The sequence below is a fragment of the Elephas maximus genome, chromosome 9, assembly GCF_024166365.1.
Source record: "Elephas maximus indicus isolate mEleMax1 chromosome 9, mEleMax1 primary haplotype, whole genome shotgun sequence".
Taxonomy (NCBI): domain Eukaryota; kingdom Metazoa; phylum Chordata; class Mammalia; order Proboscidea; family Elephantidae; genus Elephas; species Elephas maximus.
The window spans coordinates 110,993,364-111,013,708 of NC_064827.1; the positions used below are offsets into that span (position 1 = coordinate 110,993,364).

The 20,345-nt window shown below is 48.6% G+C and overlaps 1 protein-coding gene across 4 annotated transcripts in view; it reads right to left on the minus strand.

Annotated features, from left to right (window-relative positions):
- Positions 1–17,564, minus strand: part of IPPK (inositol-pentakisphosphate 2-kinase) — a 79,270-nt gene extending 61,706 nt beyond the window's left edge. For 2 of the 4 annotated variants that reach the window (XM_049896120.1, XM_049896119.1), the window contains exons 1-3: positions 17,283–17,564; positions 4,989–5,036; positions 2,146–2,241 (exon numbers count right to left, since the gene is read on the minus strand). In XM_049896120.1, the coding sequence (XP_049752077.1) occupies positions 2,146–2,241; positions 4,989–5,036; positions 17,283–17,363 (225 nt within the window). In that variant the 5' untranslated portion in view covers positions 17,364–17,564. The other 2 variants (XM_049896116.1, XM_049896117.1) reach the window with 2 other exon arrangements.
- Positions 17,565–20,345: the final 2,781 nt, after the last annotated feature.

Here is a 20,345-nt window from a genome sequence, read left to right on the forward strand (position 1 = left end):
CAGAGCAGTCACACTTGCCCTGTTTACCCAACACCTCCTGCCACCAAGTGCCAGCTCACATTGTTCACTGGCTGACCCCTCCTTCCTCTCCAGAGGGAGGGTCTAGGGAGCTCTCTACTGTTACAAGACAGAGATATGTTCACATATGGCCAATGCAGGCAATGGCCTGGTCTGGGCCTGCATGTGCCAGCAGATGACACCTCTGAGGAGAGTGCCTCTGTTAAAGAGAAAAACTGCCCACTGGGCCCATATACGATCACAGCAGAAGACACCATCTGGGGGTAAGTCCTATGGAAGAACATGGAGTTCATGAGCCCTCCGAGCATCCTCCAGCCTTGCCAGGGTGCCTTGGACAGGGCTGACCGAGGGGAGTGTGTCTCCTGAGCATGTGTATGGCGGGAGAAGGGAAGAAGGTGCCAGGGGGAGAGCTGCAGGACAGCTGGCTGACCCCGGTAACCTGTCCAGAATAAGAAGTCCTCGGCAGGGCTGCTCTGCCGCCCACACAACCCCAGATCAGGCAGATGAGCCTGCCCTGTGCCCACAGAATTGGGGCCAAGCAACGGGAGCAGAACAACACCTCAGAGGGGCTCTCACAGTCACAGAATCTCAGCCTTCTTTCCTTCCTGAACTCCAGCATTTAGATATAAATTGGGTTGCTGAGGATCCCCCAGAGTGTGGAAGCCAGCCTCCATGACAGCCCCCAGTGGTCCCCACCTCATACTTATGCCCCTGTACAGCCCCCTCCCCCATTGCACAGGGCTGACGGCATAGCCAATAGGATGCTGTGGAAATGACAGTCACAGCTTCTGTGGAAGGGGCATCCAAGACACTGTGGCTCCTGCCAGGTTCTCACCCAGCTCACGTGCCATACTGTGAGGACACGGGAAACCAAGGCCTCCGCCAATGGCCTTGCCAGCCAGTCACCTGGAAAGCAGAGCCTTCAGCCTCAGCTGAGCCTTTGGATGGCTATAGCCACAAGTGACATCTAGACAGCACCCTCACAAGTGACCATAAGCCTGAGACCCCCAACTAAGGCACTCCTAAGTTCCCGGCACCCAGAACTACGTGAGGTAGTGTGTGGTGTCATTTAAGCCGCTAAGCTTGGAGGCCCCTGCCTTGCGCTGCAGATAATGAGTTCCGGGCCTCACGTGGCCCTCATTCTGCTCAGGTTGCGTGCGGCACACCACGGTGGCAAGGCAACAAGGAACTTCCCTCCAGCTGCATCAACATCCACTGACAGCCCATCTCAGCTGTAAGGAGGCCTTCGTTGGAAAATACTTTGCTGCCAGGGCTGTTTAAATATTGTTTCCTGGTAATCCTTAAGTTTCAAAGACACTTTTACTCTAGCTCCTTAGTATTGTTTTTCTCAGGTTCATCTTGAGACACAGCATTTTCCCAGGAGAGGCAATGTTCCCTCTGTTCAAGATGACAACCCATGAATCAGTCTGTTGAGGGTTTGATCTAAGATCAGCAGCCAGGCTGGCAGAAGTAGAGAAGCAGTGGGGACCAAAGCCATCCCCAGGGCAAAGATGGACACCACCTCCTTTGGAGGGAGCCACCCTGGCTTCCTAAGCTGCCTCTCTTCCCTGTATATCCTAATAGTGGCCCTCACCTATAACAGGTGCTCCTCTCAGCTACTGGAAACCTGAAGGAGCCCTCCCATCAGATCGCAACCAGGAGTGAGAGGAGGCTGGAGGCTGAGGGAAGGCCACGAGTCCCACGCGGGCCACTGGTGGGCCCGTCCCACCTCCCACCCAATGTGAAGCCCTCCCTTTTCTCCCCAAGTTGCTCTGAAGGTGTCCACAGAGGCAGGGTCAGGAACTCAGTGCTGCTGATGACGCCACGCCATCTAGACTGTCACTGGAGAGGCCACACCCACAAAACACCCCCGAGGGGCTACGGGACCAGCAAGCTGTGGGGGCTCACAAAGCTTCTCTGAACCTCACATCTCACCCCTAGAAAGCAGAAATAATAACGTCTCCTCTGCCTACCTCACCGTACAGGATGGGAAAAGCCCTTGGAAATTCTATAACTAATGCAAGCGATTACTATTAATCCCAAAGTCCCACAGTGTAATTCAGATGTTGGCATTACTGACATGGAATCTGCCCCGGAATGTAGACTACATAAATAAAAACCACTTACCCCAGAGTGAACATAGTTCTCCCCAAAGAACTGCTTCATGACATTTTTGCTGAAGTCCACTATGTTCTGGAGGTGCTGAAGTATTTCTTCTGAGGCCTGTAAGAGACACACACAGAACACCTCAGCGACTGGACTCTGGAAAGAGCTCCCACAGTGAGCTAACATTTGAGAAAACGACAGTGAATCACCTCTTAACAGGGCTGTGGACGTATGCGGCTGCAGGCCACGTTGGCAGCAGTCCTCAGATCCTGGGGAGGGGAGGCTCACCCAGGGCTCATGAGGAACACCTGTGCCTGGGCCCCAGCCTCCCCTTCTGAATCAGAGCCCCCTCCCCACTGCCCCACAGGCCCACATCTGTGCTCTGAGCCAGGTCCCCACATGACCCTGAAAACACCCCAGCTTGAGAACTGCTGCTGCTCCCGCCTGGCCAGGTGTGCAGTGGAGAACCTGTGTGAGCCCTGTCTGTGTCCTTCCTCCCCCACAGGAGAACAGCAAGCAGCTGACAGCAGCCCTGCAGGTACCTCCCAGGCAGCTGACTCTGAAAACCTCTCCCCTCCAAAAGTTACCAGGTACTTTGGTGTTACTTTCTAGCCTTTAAATCTAGAAAAAAATTATTTTCTCCCCAGCCAGAAATTCTTAAAAGGTCAATAAGCTGGTGAGACTTGGGCGAGACAGGAAGTTATCTTGGTGTTACTCAACCTGTTCCAAAGGTGCCCAGGGGTGAGCAGTCCAAAGGGCCACCGTAGTTCTCCCAAGGAGAGAAAGGTTCTACAACAGGTGGCTTTGTGGAGGCCGGGTGGACGCGTGAGCCAGCCTCACTCCGGGCCCCTGGGTCTGGAAGCCTGACACACGGCCCACGCACAGTAAAGCCCCAAAGCTGAGCTGGCCCTGGAAAGCTCCCACCCCACTTGCAGCGCCTCCGCATGTGTAAGCGCGCCCACACATCCAGAAGCACCATCTACGCCTGTGGCATGTGCAATGTCATCATATCACAACTAAGCACAACAGAATGCCCTAGAGCATGCCCTGTGGCTCTGCATGGCTGTGGTAGGGGAACTTCTTTCTTATCCACAAAAGAATTAGCACACATGATTGCCCACTGATAACGCAGCTGGTGTCTCAATGTGCTGGTAAATAACAAATACAAGCAAATGACTGCCTTGGAAGACATTGCCTGCAGTAAATTTAAATAGAAAAAATGAAGGAGGCATCCACAGAATGCTGAACCTTCAACTGAGCCGAGGCTGGTTTGGGTTGGGTTAGGAATTGCTGTCACTGAGTCGGGGGACACAGGGAAGAGAGTGGCTGGAGGCAGCCACCACACACTTCTGGTTTTCACGCTGATGTGTTTCCACAGAAACAGAACAACTCTCGGCACATTTTACTGCAGAGGCTGAGACAGAGAAATGAAGCCTCTCCTGGGAGCACCCCAGCGAGCTGGGGTTCTCAGCCAGGAAGCTGCACCCGATCCTACTGTGAGCGCGGACATTGCGGATTCGCACAATCTGCCATGGCAGCCGCCATCTCCTGCCCTCGTTCTTCTAGCCAGAGTATCCATCCATGCAGTGTCTTTCTCTAGACTGACCACTGCGCCCAGTTCCTCCACTGCAGTCCCTACTAGATGGAACTCTCCGCTCTCTCCCAGAGTCCCCTACTTCTCTTTCTACGACACAAATCCCTGGGCTGTGCCTGTCACTTCCAAGGGGTCAGCTGCCATCTTCAAAAACCAACTGCTCCGCCCTAACACCCCCTCTCCATCTCCGGCCTCCAGTCCTTCACACACATCAGACTGGGTGTCTCACCACTAAGTCAAATTATTCATTTTCTCTACACCACTCATCATAAGCCCAATTTGCACTCTACCCCGTAACTATCACCTCTCAAGCAAGACGCACCCAGCCACACCCACAGTGTTGCAATGCACTGTTCACAGGTGTGGCTAGCATCTCCTGCTTTTGCTCTGGTTTTTGAGATAAGAAAATGGGCTTTGGGGTCAACCCTACCTGGCCTCAAATGCCTGCTCGGCCATAAATGAAGAACAATCCAGGGCAAGTTTCGTGGCCTCTCAGAGCCTCCCTTTTGTTCAACTGTACAGTGGAGAAATCCTGACCTCCCTCACAGACCAAGCAAATGAAGGGCTCAGCTCAGTGCCCTGGGCATAGCAGTACATCTAACACATGGTATCTATCACTGTTACAACTGAGACACAGACACAAACACAACAGCAACACGCTGGGTGGGATGACTAGTCTCCAGCCATGCCACATTGCAGGGCAGAGGAGAGACAGACCACTGCGACGCCATGGCAGAGAAAGTCAGTTAAGACAGCTTGCTAAACAATAGCAGCAGCTTTCTGAAGATGGTCCACGGCACTTTGCTTGGGTTACTCAGCTAATAAGAAACCTAATAATCCATTAGATTGATCGCACCTATTGTGACTTACAGTACAGGTTGTCTACCACACCTTTATAGGCTTTATCTTCATAGATACAGTTCCATAGGTGGGGAAAACTGAGGCAGCAGGGGGACATCACCACAGCAACACTGAGGCCCAACCCTGGGAATCCAGACCACTAGGCCAGGCCCTGAGCAAGCCCTGCACGCTGGAGCAGGTTGGCTCTTCCCAGCTCAGCACTGCAGACACCTCACTGGTGGCCATGCCACTCTCCAAGCCAAGGGGTCCAAGCCCTGGAGTGGGCATTTCAAATAAAAAATGGCGGACACATCACCTCTGTCATACTTCAGTTTTTATAACTAGCATTAATTCTTATGCATCAGAAACAAAATCAAAGTTATTCTTAAATAATTTTTTAATGACTGGGCGGCAACGCCCCCGATCTTACCTTATTCCTATTTGGATGAAACTTCAGAAAACGCAGTACCACACAACGCTATTGGAAAACAAAACAAAGTCTGATTAGTACTCTGCCCAGAGCCTGGGGCGGTTGACAGTGGCTCTGGAGACGACATGGCGGCACGGTGGCCAGGGCCCAGGCCTCCATGGGTGAAGCACATGAGCGCCCAAAGCAAGGAAGCTGGGAAGCCCCAGGACAGCACTGATTTCGCGGAACAGCCGCTGGCCAGCCATCCACCAAGGAAAGGTACAGCCCTTGGTCACATGCTGGCAAGAGCCAGGAGAAAGGACATGCCCTCTGACCCGCTGGTCCACTGCCAGGAAATACAACGAAGGATGAGCAACTGCGTATAAAAGCACTGCTTACAGTTCCAAATGAAATAGAGACAGCTACCGTCCAACAAGAGTAGGAATGGCTAAATATGCTGTGATCCCTACAGATCTTCCTTGTATTATTTTAAACGACCTTCTGCAGTCATTTAACAGAAGATAACGAAGACCTGTATTACTGCTGCAATCATCACAAGCTGCCAAATGAAGAAAGGTTACAGAAGAGGGTTTATAGCACAAATCCATTTTTGAAAAAAAATCATATTTATGTATGCATACATACATATGTATATAACCAAAACCAAAAAATATACATACATATATATTCTACTAACCTCTGGTGGTTACCTCTCAGGCAGGAGGGCATGGGGACTGGGAAGGCCTGAGAAAAGCTTCGCGGGGGCTGGCGATGTTCTGTTTCTTGATCCCGATAACAGGATATACTTTGTGATGATCAAACAAGCTATACACTTACGATCTAAGCATTTTTCTGTAGGTATGTTCGCTTCAATTTTAAAAGTTTTTAGAGTAAAAATGTAAAAATGAAGTATGTATATGATCTGTTTGTATTGAAAAAAGTCTGAAAGGACATTCAACACAATTTTAACAGTGTCTCCAGGTAACAAGAATTGGGATTTTTTATTTCTGCTTGTTTAAATTTTCCAACTTGTTTTCACAATGTTCATGTAATATGCACTATGAGAAAATGTAAAAAAGCGACTGTTTAAACACGCACAGTCTGTGTGACAGCCATTCCCCTGAGGAAGTAATCCAGAGGTCCTGTGAATGCAAGGAGAAGGAAGATGAACTCTGACTCATGGCTTCGAACACTGCAGTCAAGCAACTCTGGAGCCAAGTGACTAAAGCCATTTAACAGCTGGAGATGGAGGCAGTTCCAGGCAGAAGTGAGGCAGGGAAGGCAGGTGTGCTCAGAGAGAAGCAGCCAACAGGTGTGAGGAGGGCACAGGGCCAAGAAAACTGGCAGGGCTGGGAGGGCCACTGCAGAAATGGATTGTGGGAAGACCTATGCCATGGGAAGGGCACCCACTCTCCTGCCCACCCACACAGCACAGCTCAGAGGCAGGGGCTGCAGACTTGGCCAACCACCACAGAGCCAACACCTGGGCAAAGGGGCAGGCGGAGGGCAGATCAGGGTTGAAGGTGGCTTAGAAAACACAGCTTTCTGAACCAAAAAATGCCTAAGAAGCAACAAAAGCCCTTATGGAGACCAAATCCCCTTTGGCTAAGGTGAGGCCCCCCAGCCCTGGCAGCCTGGCCCTATCTCCCCACTTCCAGCCCCACACAAGCCCCTCTGGGGACTCCCCTGCCTCCTTGGCACCAGGGCCCAGGCCCCATTCAGAGACACTGGATGCTACACGTAAGACCCAGTCATCCCGGTTCGGGGAGGTAAATGCCTTGCCCAGGACCTCCAGCCCCCTTTTACTGAGCTCTAGTTCCCAGGTGGAGCTACACACCTGGTTCACAGCTAATCTGCTAAGAGCTGTAACATCCCTGAATCCAAGCCTAGACTCAGAGAAGCCAAGGTCAATGGCATGCATGCTGGTACTGTCCCTTCCCAAGTCCAAGGCAGACATTAAAATTTGATTATGGCAATTCACCAAGCATCATTTCAGCAAAACTATAATTCCACCAAAACGCGAGGAAAAATAGGCATCGATATGCAGAAATCCTAATTCTAGACAAACTTCCAGAAACTCAGCGACCCTAAAGGTGGGCTTACCCTGCCATGGGCCTGCTGTGGCCACCAGTCCCTCACCCAGTGAGCTCAGTCACCTGTCAGGAATCACATGTGGAGTTACGGTATCCAGAGGACAGTGACAGCTCTCTCAATTTACCAGGTAACTACTTAATAAGCTGCACATCAACCTCCTCCTTCTCCCACGTGCTAGACATTTGAAGCCTGGCATTCCTGAAGGGCAAGACACAGGAGCAGTCTCCTCGTGGGGGATTCCCCCACGTTAGCATCAGAGCAAGGAGTTCAGTGGGCCCACAGACAAAAACACAAACTATAGGAATACAGGAATTCTCTTACCTGACATCGTTCACCCATTAAATACAGACTCAGATTTCCAAAGCTCTGAGCCACTCTGTGCCTATTAAAAGCAAGAAAAGCTAGTCTTTTCAGTTCACTTTCTATTGGAAATTTTAGGTTTCCTTTGTACTATTACACATACACACACAATCAGCTTCAAGTATAAGTTAATTCATAAAGCCATTATCTGAACTATGAAAAAGAAAATAAAGAAAAACCATACTGTACAGGGAACTATACAAAGAAAAACCCTAGCTGGTCTCAAGAGAAAAAGACATCAGAGCCTTGTGCCTTCAGGGGTTATGATCTATCTCTTGCTCACTCACCAATAAAAAATCATAACATCACTATTCCCACCAGCACTGATAACTATTACTACTAATAATTACTACTATTATATTACAATGGAAACCCTGGTGGCATAGTAGTTAAGAGTTCGGCTGCTAACCAAGAGGTCGGCAGTTCGAATCCACCAGTTGCTCTTTGGAAACCCTGTGGGGCAGTTCTGTCCTGTCCTGTAGGGTAGCTATGAGTCACAATCGACTCGACGGCAACGGGCTTGGGGTTTCTTTGGTATTATATTACAACAGCTAGAGTGTACTGGGTACCCCTGGTGTGTCAAGCTCTGGGCTATGTTTTGAAATAGAGCATCTCCACACATCACACCCTGCGAGGCAGGCAACTCTGGTCCTGCTTTACAGAGTGAGGATCATGAAGGTCCAGGACGGGTGGACCAGGTTTCTGAAAGCATCCACATCCTGCTCATGGGATGCAGAGAAGCCCTGCCCCAAAGGCCAAGTTTCGTCACGGAAGCTGCCCTCTGCCTTAGAGGTGCCAGCCCCCTTGCCCACTGCCAAGACGTCAGCTGGGACCGGGGAGCTCTGTCGGAGAGCTGCTTGTGGCAAAGGGTACAGAGACCCACCGCTCTCCCTGGCCCAGCACTGCTGACATCCCCTCCCTAAACCCCTTCCCTTCTCTCCTTCAACCCTCTTCTTGTTTCTAAAAACAAATTGCTTTCTTCTCCTCCCCACCAGGAAACCAAAACCAAGACCAATCAGGAAGTTCTAAATTTCTGATATGTCCACTTCAAAGAAAATCATGCTTTTTCACTGACTGCCTTTATTATTCAAAAGCTGTCACCAGAAAAAGTGACCCATCCTCTCTCACGTGGGGATTGCAATATAAGCCTGAAAGACCAATCTCAATCAAGCCAAAGTGCATGTTTCATACCCATCCCACAGCGAAAGGAAGAGCACGCAGTATGGGCACCTGTTTCATCTGGTCAATGATGACCCCCGCTCCTGAGTCCCCTGCAGAGAGAGGTGTGCAACAGGACCCAGGTGGTATATGGTAGCAGAGAACTGCCAATGCAGCATGCAGGGAGGGGCTGTCTCCCAGGGAAAAAAGAGCTACACTGTTATCAGCCCCATTAAGGGCAGCCCCTCGGTCAGCACCCCCAACAGCGCCAGGATTCCCACAGAGTTCACACAAAGGGGCCAGTCAGGCACTTATGCTTAACCTGGAAAGCTCCAGGGCTCATGGTAGCTGATGTTTTTAACTAATTTTGAAGGAAATGATTCTTTTCCCTTTTAAACCAAATATATGAAACAAGATATTCAAATTTTACCATTTTCTAGGCTAAAATATTAAAATACTGAAGAGAAAAGGGTAAGACCAAGAAGGGAGGTGTTGAACAAACGTTTCTGTAACAGTCCACAGGCTGAAGCAAAAGTCTGCGCTTCTTACCAAGAGCATGATATACAATCAAAGCCTAAGCCACCTTTCATGTCCTTATAACACGGAAGCATGGGATGCTCACCCACAGCTTGGAAAATGATACGAGGATTTAATGATTTTAACAAGCCGTAAAAGCTAATGAACAGAAGGACAAGAGGAACAATCTACATAAATGCAAGCACACAAATCAATACTAAGTAACCTCAAAATGTGAAAGAAGTTGAGGGATACAATTTGTTACTTAAAAAAGTAGCAAAAGCTGGTCCTGCAGTAAACAAGCAGTGCTTGGGGAGGATGAGAACAGGGTAGAACAGTCCCAGCAGGAGTGTGGTGTGGCACCCACATCTGGAAAGCAGTCTGGCAATGCATGCCAAGGGAGCCTGAAAGATGTGCCCTTTGAGTCACCCCAGAGAAGCAGCCAAAGTTGTCAGAAATAAGAATGAAGATTTATATACCAAGAGACTCAGCAAAGCACAGTTCATAAAGGCTTTAAAACTGCAACAATGGGAATGTTCAACAATACAGGAACAGGAGACCCTGGCAGCCTACCAACGAACACTAAGCAGCCTTAAAGAAGGACCTGAAGGATGTTCTCCACAGCTATGCTGTAAAGGTTAAGTAAAACAGTTGCAAATGAAAACAAACACATTGTATTCCTAAGTATCCAATAAAAGCATATACAGTCAACTGCCGCCTAACATGCATCAGGACAACGTCCGGCCACATATACACCCATGGTACCAAAAGGTTATGCTAGAGTTCAAAAATCCTGATCAGAGAACAGGACACAGCAGACATAACCGGATGTAGCCAAAGCAACGGCTTCCCACACATAATCGTGTATCTCATACCTCTTATATACAAAGCGATTGTGCTACCAGGTGTATAATGGTACGGTATGTATATAACCTATAATATGTATGCCTTGATAGTCATAATAAATGTCTAACCCCCCAAAAAACCAAACCCATTGCCAACAAGTCAATTCCGGCTCATTGCGACCCTACAGGACAGAGCAGAACTGCCCCATAGGATTTCCAAGGAGTGGCTGGTGGAATCCAACTGCCAACCTTTTGGTTAGCAGCCACACACGATGTTACTGCCTTATGTATGTACTGTACTCTACTTTCTATCATTATTTTAACATGAACTTTTCCTACTTACAAATAGTTTACTGTATAACAGTTGGCTCGACTGGTAGGCAGCAGCATCCAATCTCATGTTCGCTCAACATTCAAATCACATAACATCCTATTTCACAGAACGTACCACGGACAGGAAGCGAGAATGACTATAATTCGAAAGATTGGAGGGAAGTGCAGCAAAGTGGTAACAAAAGGAGAGGATCTTCTGAGTGGGGCTGAGTGGGGTTACAGCTACCTAGAGTGTTCAATAAAGACCAGGAGGAAAGTGTCGTCCTGATGCCCACGGGGCACTCACACTTTCGGGGGTGGGGGGCGGTGTGTGTGGAGACATGAAACCAGTTGTCTCAGGGTGAGGGCCTCCCTGTTGAAAGAGATGGGGACTGGGGTCAGCTCTTCCATCAGGGGAAGTTTAAAGGAGGCCCAGGAGAAGAACGCTCCAAGGACAATGACATCAAGCAACTTTCAAGGAAACTAACAAGTACTCAGCCCCACTTCTTCTCAAAATATGAAGATAATTCACAAGCGGGAGCAGTAGGAAGAACACTTCTGTGAGGCCAGAGAAGAGAACTACTCAAATGTCACCTTCTCCAGGAGGCTACCTCTTCTTGCTAACACTCTCCCACCAGGGCCCTGGCCCCACTCGGCTAACATTCAATATGAAGAGGACTTCCCGGCAGTCACATCTCTCAGAAAACAGAGGAAAAAAACTGGGAAAGCTGCTCTTCTGACTTAACTCTGGCCAAAGAGGAAGAAGGGGTTGGCAGTGGGGCAGTGGGAAAGGCGACCATGTCATCGTGGAAGACGTAAAGGATAGGAATGACGGGCCCAGAGTGACAAGCACTCTCCTCACACATCAGGGAGGCAGGTCCTAGAGTTCTGGCTGAAGGACAGGTACAAGCTCAGGCTGACATTAAAAGGGGATGTGGTTTGGAAATAAAGCCCAACCACGCAACTGCAAATAATCCCAGAAATAAACAGGTTTTACACGCAAAGCTCTCTGATGAGCTTAGATTTTAAAAGAAAGGTGGGCATCACCAAGAAAGAAATCACATGAGCAGTATCGACCTGTCAGAATATCAACGTTCCTGCTCATAGGTGATGTTGAGTCAGTTCCTAATCATAGCAACCCTACGTACAACAGAATAAAACATTGCCCAGTCCAGCACCAACCTCATAATCGTTATGCTTCCGCCCATTGTTGCAGCCACTGTGTCAATCCACCTCATTGAGGGTCTTCCTCTTTTCCGCTGACCCTGTACTTTGCCAAGCATGATGTCCTTCCCCAGGGACTGATCCCTCCTGATAACATGTCCAAAGTATGTGAGACCAAGTCTCGCCATCCTTGCTTCCAATGGCTATACTTCTTCCAAGACAGATTTGTTTGTTCTTCTGGCAGTCCATGGTATATTCAATACACTTCACCAACACCATAATTCAAAGGCACCAATTCTCTTTGGTCTTCCTTATTCGTTGTCTAGCTTTCACATGCATGTAAGGAGATTGAAAACACTGTGGCTTGGGTCAGGAACACCTTAATCCTCAAAATCTTTGCTTTTCAACACTTTAAAGAGCTCTTTTGCAGCAGATTTGCTCAATGCAATACATCGTTTGATCTCTTGACTGCTGCTTCCATTGGTGTTGATTATGGATCCAAGTAAAAAGAAATCCTTAGCAACTTCAGTCTTTGTTGTTTATCATGATGTTGTTTACTGGTCCAGTTGTGAGTGAGGATTTTTGTGTTCTTTATGTTGAGGTATAACCCATACTGAAGGCTGCAGTCTTTGATCTCCAGCAGTAACTGTTTCAAGTCCTCTTCACTTTCAGCAAGCAAGGTTGTGTCATCTGCATATTATAGGTTACGAAGTCCTCCTCCAACCCTAATGCCCCATTCTTCTTCATATAATCCAGCTTCTTGGGTTATCTGCTCAGCATACAGATTGAATAAGTACGGTGAAAGGATACAACCCTGACACACACCCTTCCTCACTTTAAACCAAGCAGTATCCCCTTCTTTTGTCTGAACGGCTGCCTCTTAGTCTAAGTGCAGGTTCCTCATGAGCACAATTAAACGTTCTGGAATTCCCATTCTTCACAATGTTATCTATAATTTATTATGATCCATATAGTTGAATGCTTTTGCATAGTCAATCAAACACAGGTAAACATCTTTCTGGTATCCTCTGCTTTCAGCCAGGATTCATCTGACATCAGCAATGATATCTCTCATTCCACGTTCTCTTCTGAATTCGGCTTGAATTTCTGGCAGTTTCCTGTCAACGTACTGCCACAACTGCTTTTGAATGATCTTCAGCAAAATTTTACTCGTGCGTGATATTAACGATATCGTTTGACAGTTTCTGCATTCTGTTGGGTCACCTTTCTTTGGAATGGGTATGAACATGGATCTCTTCCAGTCAGCTGGCCAGGAAGCTGTCCTCCAAATTTGTTGGCATAGATGAGTGAGCACTCACAGCACTGCAGCCATCTGTTGAAACATCTCAATTGATATTCCATCAAAAAAAAAAAAAAAACTCAACTATAGAATAAGGCTCAAAATGCTAGAGGCAACAAAAAGTTATGACTTTCAATGACGTTCAGGCAAAAATGAAAGAAGTGGGTGGCCCAGAGCTTGGGAATACATCATAAAAACATACAGTTAGAAAATACAAACCTCTCCTATTTTGCTTCCAACACCTCCAATAAAAAGCATGATCTACAAACCAGAAATTCTAAAGCCCAAGATGAAAAAAGAGATAGTAAGATAACATATGACTGCTTGAACTTCAAATCTTTAAGGCTCAGACAAAATGTTTCCCAGGACACCGTAATAATTTGCAAAAAGATCTGAAGCACTGGTCAAAATCTTAGAAAGGTCATAAAGCCCGAAAGACTGAAAATGAGCAGTCTCATTCATGTCTTTAATAAATGTCAGTTATATGACAAAGTCTGCCATATTACCTCTGTCAGTAAGAAAGATGTCAAACCTTAGTATGACAGGAGTGAGCGATGGTTTGTCCAGTGTGTCAAAAGCCCAAGGGCAGCCTGGGATGCCTTGCTCGGTACCAGATGTAGGACAACTTGCCTAGGCCTGCCCTGAGTGCCCAGCTCACATCCCTGAAAGCAAGTAACACAGGTCTGGAAGAGACACGTAAGAGATCAAACGACAAACCAGATTGAAAGTGATCTTTACAGGCTAGGAAATGAGCCAAAACTAATAAAAAGGTGAAGAAGGGTAAGTGTGAATGTAAGCACAGTGACATCCACACAGGAGAGGAGAAGTCCAGCCTGGCCTGACAGAAGCTTCTGGCTACCACAAGCTCAGCTTGGGCAAAAGTCCAGCGTGGCAGCTAAAAAAAAACGCAAGTCCTTCAGGTTGCCGTAAGGAAAGTATGTTGCCTAGATGGAAAACGCACTTGCCCTAGACCCCCCATGGGATTAATGCCTGCGATTCCAGGCACCCATTGGGATGGTGCCTCAGCTGGTGAGAGCGTGGGAAGTACATCAGAGACTATGCTCAATGGCTGGGGCTGCTGGGCTCGAGGCTGAGAACGCCAGAAGCAATAGGAGCGCTGTGTGCGGGAAAGAGTTAAACTGCACAGCCATGCCCAAAGGGTGCTGCGTAACAAACGGGTCAATGGCAACCAAAGACAGCCCAGATGACAGGCAAACTTGCAATACAAGGTGAAGGAGCAGTGCACAGCTGATGAGTCTGCCAGAAATGCTGGTAAAAACTCCAAGCTCGCTCTTAGAACTGGGTTCTCTGGGCTGGTCTGCAGTCAACGTGGGCTCCCTCTCACTGCCCACCCCTATGCTACCCTACCACGCTGTGCACTTCCTGTGGCGTGTACTTCTCACATCTCCAGCCCATTTTCCACAGGCCCAGATCCCCATGAAGCCTTCCCAAACCCACTGGCATGGAAGGCTGTCTCCCTCCCTTATCCCATGTTTATACGCCTCAAGACAAGGACCATGGTGTTTCTTCTAGCAGAGATAACTGTGCTACAGCATATCTTCCCAACGAGACTCTTGGCTCCTGGGGGACAGGGCCTCAAGGCTGAGGACGGAGGGGAGCTGCTGCCTGAAGACCAACAGTCCGAATGCATGTGTGTAGTGTTCTCGTGCTGGAAAGGAGGGAGGCCAAGCAAAGCACCTTTTTAAGGACCTTTCAATTCTTAGTAGATGATGCCCCTCAGAGAAAGCAACCCTCTCCCTACCTGGAAGAAACTTGGCTGAAGGTCTTCCTACTACCTTGGAATCAATGAGGTGGGATCTGAGGAGTATTATGAAGCAGCTGTATTCCATAAATGGCACTACTGAAAGTATAAAATAGGGAGCCCTGAATGCAAGGCGGCCCAGACTCAGCTCTTGAGTGAGGACAGGGCTGTGCGTGTAGTGAGCTACCTGGCTTGCAGCACCCACAGGAGAGGAATTCTCGTAAACCTCTCTGCTTCTGGCTGCTCACATTCAAAGGGCACGATTCAACTTTCTTACATCAGGTACTGGGCACAGTCTGTGCCTGAACTTAATGCCTTTACTTAGTGGGAAACGCTTCCTTATGAGGCCACCAGTGATATAATATTCAAGCTCAAATGATGAACCAACATCAACAGCCATGAAAGAAGAGCATAATAAATAAAATTTAGATTTGAAAGAAAAAAATGAATAATACTAAGTCCATGATAGCCTACCTACTATACTTAAGTTTCAAAAAAAAATGGAAATTACCCCCCACCCCCCAAAATTGAAGCCGTGTAACACGGAAAGTGGCTGGGCTGTCCTGGAGATGCCTCCACAGAGGGCAGGTTGGACACACTCACCAAGGACAGGAGGAGGGATTCCGGTGCCAGGTGTGGCTGCCTTTACTTTTCCAATCCTGGGTGTCTTTTTAATCTGAGTCTGGAACTTTCTCCATTATCTGTAACTACTATTGAAACTTAGTACATTAAAATAAAAAAAAAAAAAAAACATTGTCATTGCGTCTATTCCTACTCATAGTGACCCTATAGCATAGAGAAGAACTGCCCCATAGGGTTTCCAAGGAGCAGCTGGTGGATTCGAACTGCCGACCTTTTGGTTAGCAGCCAAATGCTTAACCACTGTGCCAGCTGGGCCCCACTTAGATCCTCCGCTTAAAAGAAGCCTTAGTTTTACAGAAAATACAGAGATACCCCATCCAATCTTATTAAGAAAGCTGAAGATTAGTGTTTGTTCTGTGAAAGGACTCTGGAATCACTATAGGAACCTGACCACAAAAGGGGCTCGTACTGGAATAGCCCTTACTTTACTTGACCTTGAAAACAAGAGGACCCAGCAGACTATATAGACAAGGACAACTTTGGGTTAATCCATGTTCATTACTAATTCCACTAAAGATCTTGAGCAAAGCATGTACTTCCAGTTCTTTAATTTCCCAACTGTGCTAAGGAATGCCAAAATGCAAACGCAGAACCCAAGGGGCCGCCTGAGAAATAGCAGCTCATACTTCAGCCTACCTAACACCACCAGCACAATCACAACACAGGCCAGGCAGGACAAGAGGGGAAAGTGCAATTCAGTACCCGCCCCATCTCTTACAAACTATTTGCCTGCGTCAGGGCTCTTCTCCAAGCTCTGTTTTCTTCATTGGTCCAAGGCGGATAATAGTTCTCACTCACTAGGTCTTAACTCGTCAGCTCCATGCTCAACTAATCTTTCCAGCCATTCCACCAAGAAGGTTCCATCATTAGTCCTATTTTACAAATGCAGAAATGGCACTGGATTCCAACCAGTTCTGTTGTTGTTAATTGCCGTCCAATCGATTCCAATTCAGGGCGGAATTGACCTCATCTGTGCAGCAGGTCCATTGGGTTTTCAAGGCTGTGACCTTTCAGAAGCAGATCGCCAGGCCTGTCTTCTGAGGAGCCTCTGGGAGGGTTCCAGCCGCCAACCTTTCGGTTAGTAGTAGAATAACTTAATCGTTTGCACCACCCAAGAACTTCTCCACCTAGCCGTACATACCATACCAATTGCTGTCCAGTAGATTCCAACTCATAGCAACCCTGTAAGAGATTAGAACTGTCCCATAAGGTTTGACTCTAAATCACTTGCTCTTCACTGCTCTGTGACACCTATTCCCCTCCCTCAGCCAGCCGCCTTTCTGCATGGTTCTATCAGAGCAAGCCATGTCAAAAACATCTGGCCTCTCACACACACCCCTAAGATTCTCTTCCTCAATTCATCTCCTTGGGAGTTCTCAATTGCTAAAGTCAGGGGATGCAGTTTCCGAAGCTCTTGCCCAGGTCAAATTAAGAAAGGGTAGAAGATCGGCTCAATTTGAAGGTTTCAGAAGATTCTGGAGGAGAACCTGTGGGCAATGCTTCATTATTATCATTATTAAGCAACAGCAAGTACAGCAATCCCGAGTGTCTTACCAGCCTGATCCCCCTCGGTGCTGGGGCGGAAACCACAGCCCGAGTACTTGGGTTCTCCGCCACCATCTCCCCCAGCTCTCCATCTCCCCCAGCTCTCCATCTCCCCCAGCCCTCCATCCCGGCTCAGCCTCTCCCCAGTGCAACTCCGCAGTCCGGCTAGTCCGGCTGGCCCGGCCCGAGGCGACACCCCGTGAGGCCGCGCGCTGCACCGACAGGGCGGGAGGCTCGGAGTGGGGGTGCAGCGGGGCCGCGACAACGACTGGGGAGTGATGTTGGGAGGGCGCACAACCAACCTAGAGAGGACGGGAGTGATGATGGGAGACGCAGAACCGACCCAGGAGAGGTGATACTGGGGAAACGCGGAACTGACCGGGGTGGGGGGAAGGGATTACACTGGACGAGGGACAGGTCCGGGCGTGGGGTGGGGGTGGGGGTGATGCCGGAGGGACGCGGAACCCAACCCTGGCGGGGAGGGGTTACTGAGAGGACGCGGAACTGACCCTGGGGAGCTACTGAGTGGACGAGAGTCCGGCCGGCAAGGAGCCCCGCGGACCCGGGGCCGTCCGGGTGAGGGACCCCAGAACCGCGCTGACCGTTGGCAGTCTCACCTGAGCGTGGGCCACTACCAGGCTCTTGTTGCCTTCGCCGTGGTACACCCATTCATTCTCGTCCATCTTCCCCTCGTCCATTCCCCGGCGCGGCCCTAGCGCCTCGCGGGCTCAGGACGCGGGGACGCGAGCTTGCGGCCGCCGGGTCTCGCTCGGCAGTAGCCGCTGAGCTCGTGGGAGGAGCGCCTGTCAGCTGCCGCCTCCGCTTGACCCGACGGCCTCGACTCGCAGTCTCCGGACGCCGGAAGCCACGCCCCCGGGCGGCTGCCATGGCCGGGCAGGGCAACTTCCGGGTTTGCGCCCACCTCCCCTATATTAACAACTCCAGCGGAAGGATCGGCCGGCCATCTTAGGTGCTGGCATAGTGACTTACTTCCGGAGCGCGGTCTTGGGAACTGGAAAGGAAGCTTCTGGCCTGGGCGCCGGATGTGAGGGAGACGGGAGGAGCTGGCGGCTGCTGCAATCTCGGACTATCCGTGCCGGGCCGGAACAGGCAGGGCGGGACTGGTCTGGGGGGTGTTCGTGCTGGCTGGAGGTCCCTGGAGACTCGTGACCGCTCAATCGTGTGACCTTACCAAAGCACTTGGCATCTCTGAGCCTCGGCTTTCTTATCCGTAGAACGTAGATAAAACACTCACGGGTTATTAATATCACCGTTTGCAGGCTCTACGCTGAGTACATTACCTGACGCAGAATCATCTCGGTTATCCTGTGATGAGAGAGAGAAAATACTGTCATCCGCATTTTACAAATGAGGAAACCGGCTCAGAGGGGTAAATGGGCTCCTAAGTGGCACAGCTAGGATTCAAACCTCTGCCAGACTACAGAGCCCGTGGTTTTGCGGGTGCAGCAGGCGTCACTGACCTTTAGGACGCACTTGGCGCACAAGACTATGGGTTCGAATCCTGTCTCTGCTGCTTAATGGCAGTGAGGCATAGGGCAGAAGCAGCTCACTTCCAGAGATAAGTACAAGTAGTCTCCAGCTTAACACCAGTTAACAGCTGACCGCGCTTAGAACCAACCTCTGTTTTGGGGTCTTTTTTATGTGCTACATACAGTGTTGGAGCCCTGGTGGCACACTTGTTAAGGGCTACGGTGGGCTGCAGCTACTGAAAGGCAGTCACAATCCACCAGCAGCTCTTTGGAAACTCCATGGGGGCGGTTCTACTCTGTCCTGTAGGGTTGCCATGAGTTGGAGTCCACTGAAGGGCAAGGGCTTTAGTTTGTGTTGTTGTTTTTTTTTTACATACAATGTTGCAGTGCGTAATTTGCTGATGTTACCAGATGTACACTCCATGTTCAGTGTTAGGATTTATAAAGATAATGATAATAAAAGGCAATAATTAAAAAAAAAAACGAGGCATCCAACTTAGGTCAGAACTGACTTAGGATAGTATCTGCCGGAGGGTAGGTAAGTTGGGGACTACCTGTACTTACCCAAGAGAGGGGGAGGGAACTTTTTCAGGGAGCAATATTTTATCACTAACCTTGATTAGGATTGTTAGCTGTATGGTGATGATAAAAAGCAGATCGAATTTTTTAAATTCTCCACAGACTGCATCTGAGGCGGACTACATCAGCTCCCTCCCCACCCACCCCCAACTTGGTACACCACTGGATACAGAGAAAGGAAATCAGGTGCATTAAATGAAATATGATAGGGTAACAGTGAAGGACAAAGGACAGTGTGGCCCAATCTGCAGGGGTGGGGAGAAGAGAAAGAAAGGCTGGAAAAGAAATATATGAGCAAGGTACCAGTCAGAGATCCACACTGCTTGTCTTTTTATAATACCAACCCAAATACTACGGAAAGCACCTTTCCTCTACTCAGCCCATGCAGTCTGAATTAAATTGACACTTAATTCCTTGTCCCAGGGCTGGCATGTGACCTAAATCCTACCCCATCCCACCTCCCCCACCGAAAAAATCATTGCTGTAGAGTTGATCCCAACTCAAAGTGCCCCTACAGGACAAAGTAGAACTGCCCCATAGGGTTTCCAAGCAGCAGCTGGTGGATTTGAGCTACCAACCTTTTGGTTAGCAGCTGAGCTCTCAACCACTGTGCCACCAGGACTGCAAAGTGGTAGTTCACAAAACAGGGACTTGAACCCTGGACCCTCAGATTAAAAGTCTAAAGCTCTACAGAATGAGCTATCAGGCTCAGCAACTGACCTTACCCATACAACCCCAGTGCCATCGAATTGACCTAGACCTGGCCAATCAGCAATTACATTTTCTTGGCACAGTGATTGGTTCAGGGAGGGGCTATGATCCAAGTCCAACCAATGAAGCTCACTCCTGTGATCTGCACTGAAATGACTGAGACAGAGAAGATAAGCCGGTAATAACTAAACCCCCTGAGGCTGACTCATAGCAACCCTATAGGACAGAGTAGAACTGTGCCATAGGATTTCCAAAGAGTAGCTGGTAGATTCAAATTGCTGACCTTTTTGTTAGCAGCCAAGCTCTTAACCACTACACCACCAGGGGTCCATCACAAAGTGAAGGCAACAGGAAATATAAGCTGAGAAATAGCAAGGAAGGTGACGCCGCTGGAGCCCACAAGCCTAGTAATACCCTATAGCTTTTAAGTTTTGAGTCAATGAAGTCCATCTTTTGCTTAAGGTAGTTTGAGTTGGTGTCCCTTCACTTACAACGTAAAAATAGGGACATACCTGTAGAGAGTATTCCAGCACTGGGAACAGTTTTACTGGATATTTACGCTCTTCCATCTAGGTCTCATCTAGATTCCAAATACTGTTAATTACGGTTTTCTGTGTGTGTGTGTTTTCAAAAAAAAAAAAAGAAAGAAATGAAAACTCAATTTCCAAACATATTGAAAGCATTCAGAAACAAGGTGGCAAAAAGTTGATAACTGTTGATGTTATTCTATTCTTGCTATTTATATGTGGTTTGAAATTTTACATAATAGTTTCGTTTTTTTTTTCTTTTTTGAAGAAAGCATGCAGTATCATGTATCACCTCCTATGACATGAGGAAATGATATGAGGAAAGGGGCACTTCCCCTACGTGACATTTTCTCCAAAAACCCATAACCCTGTC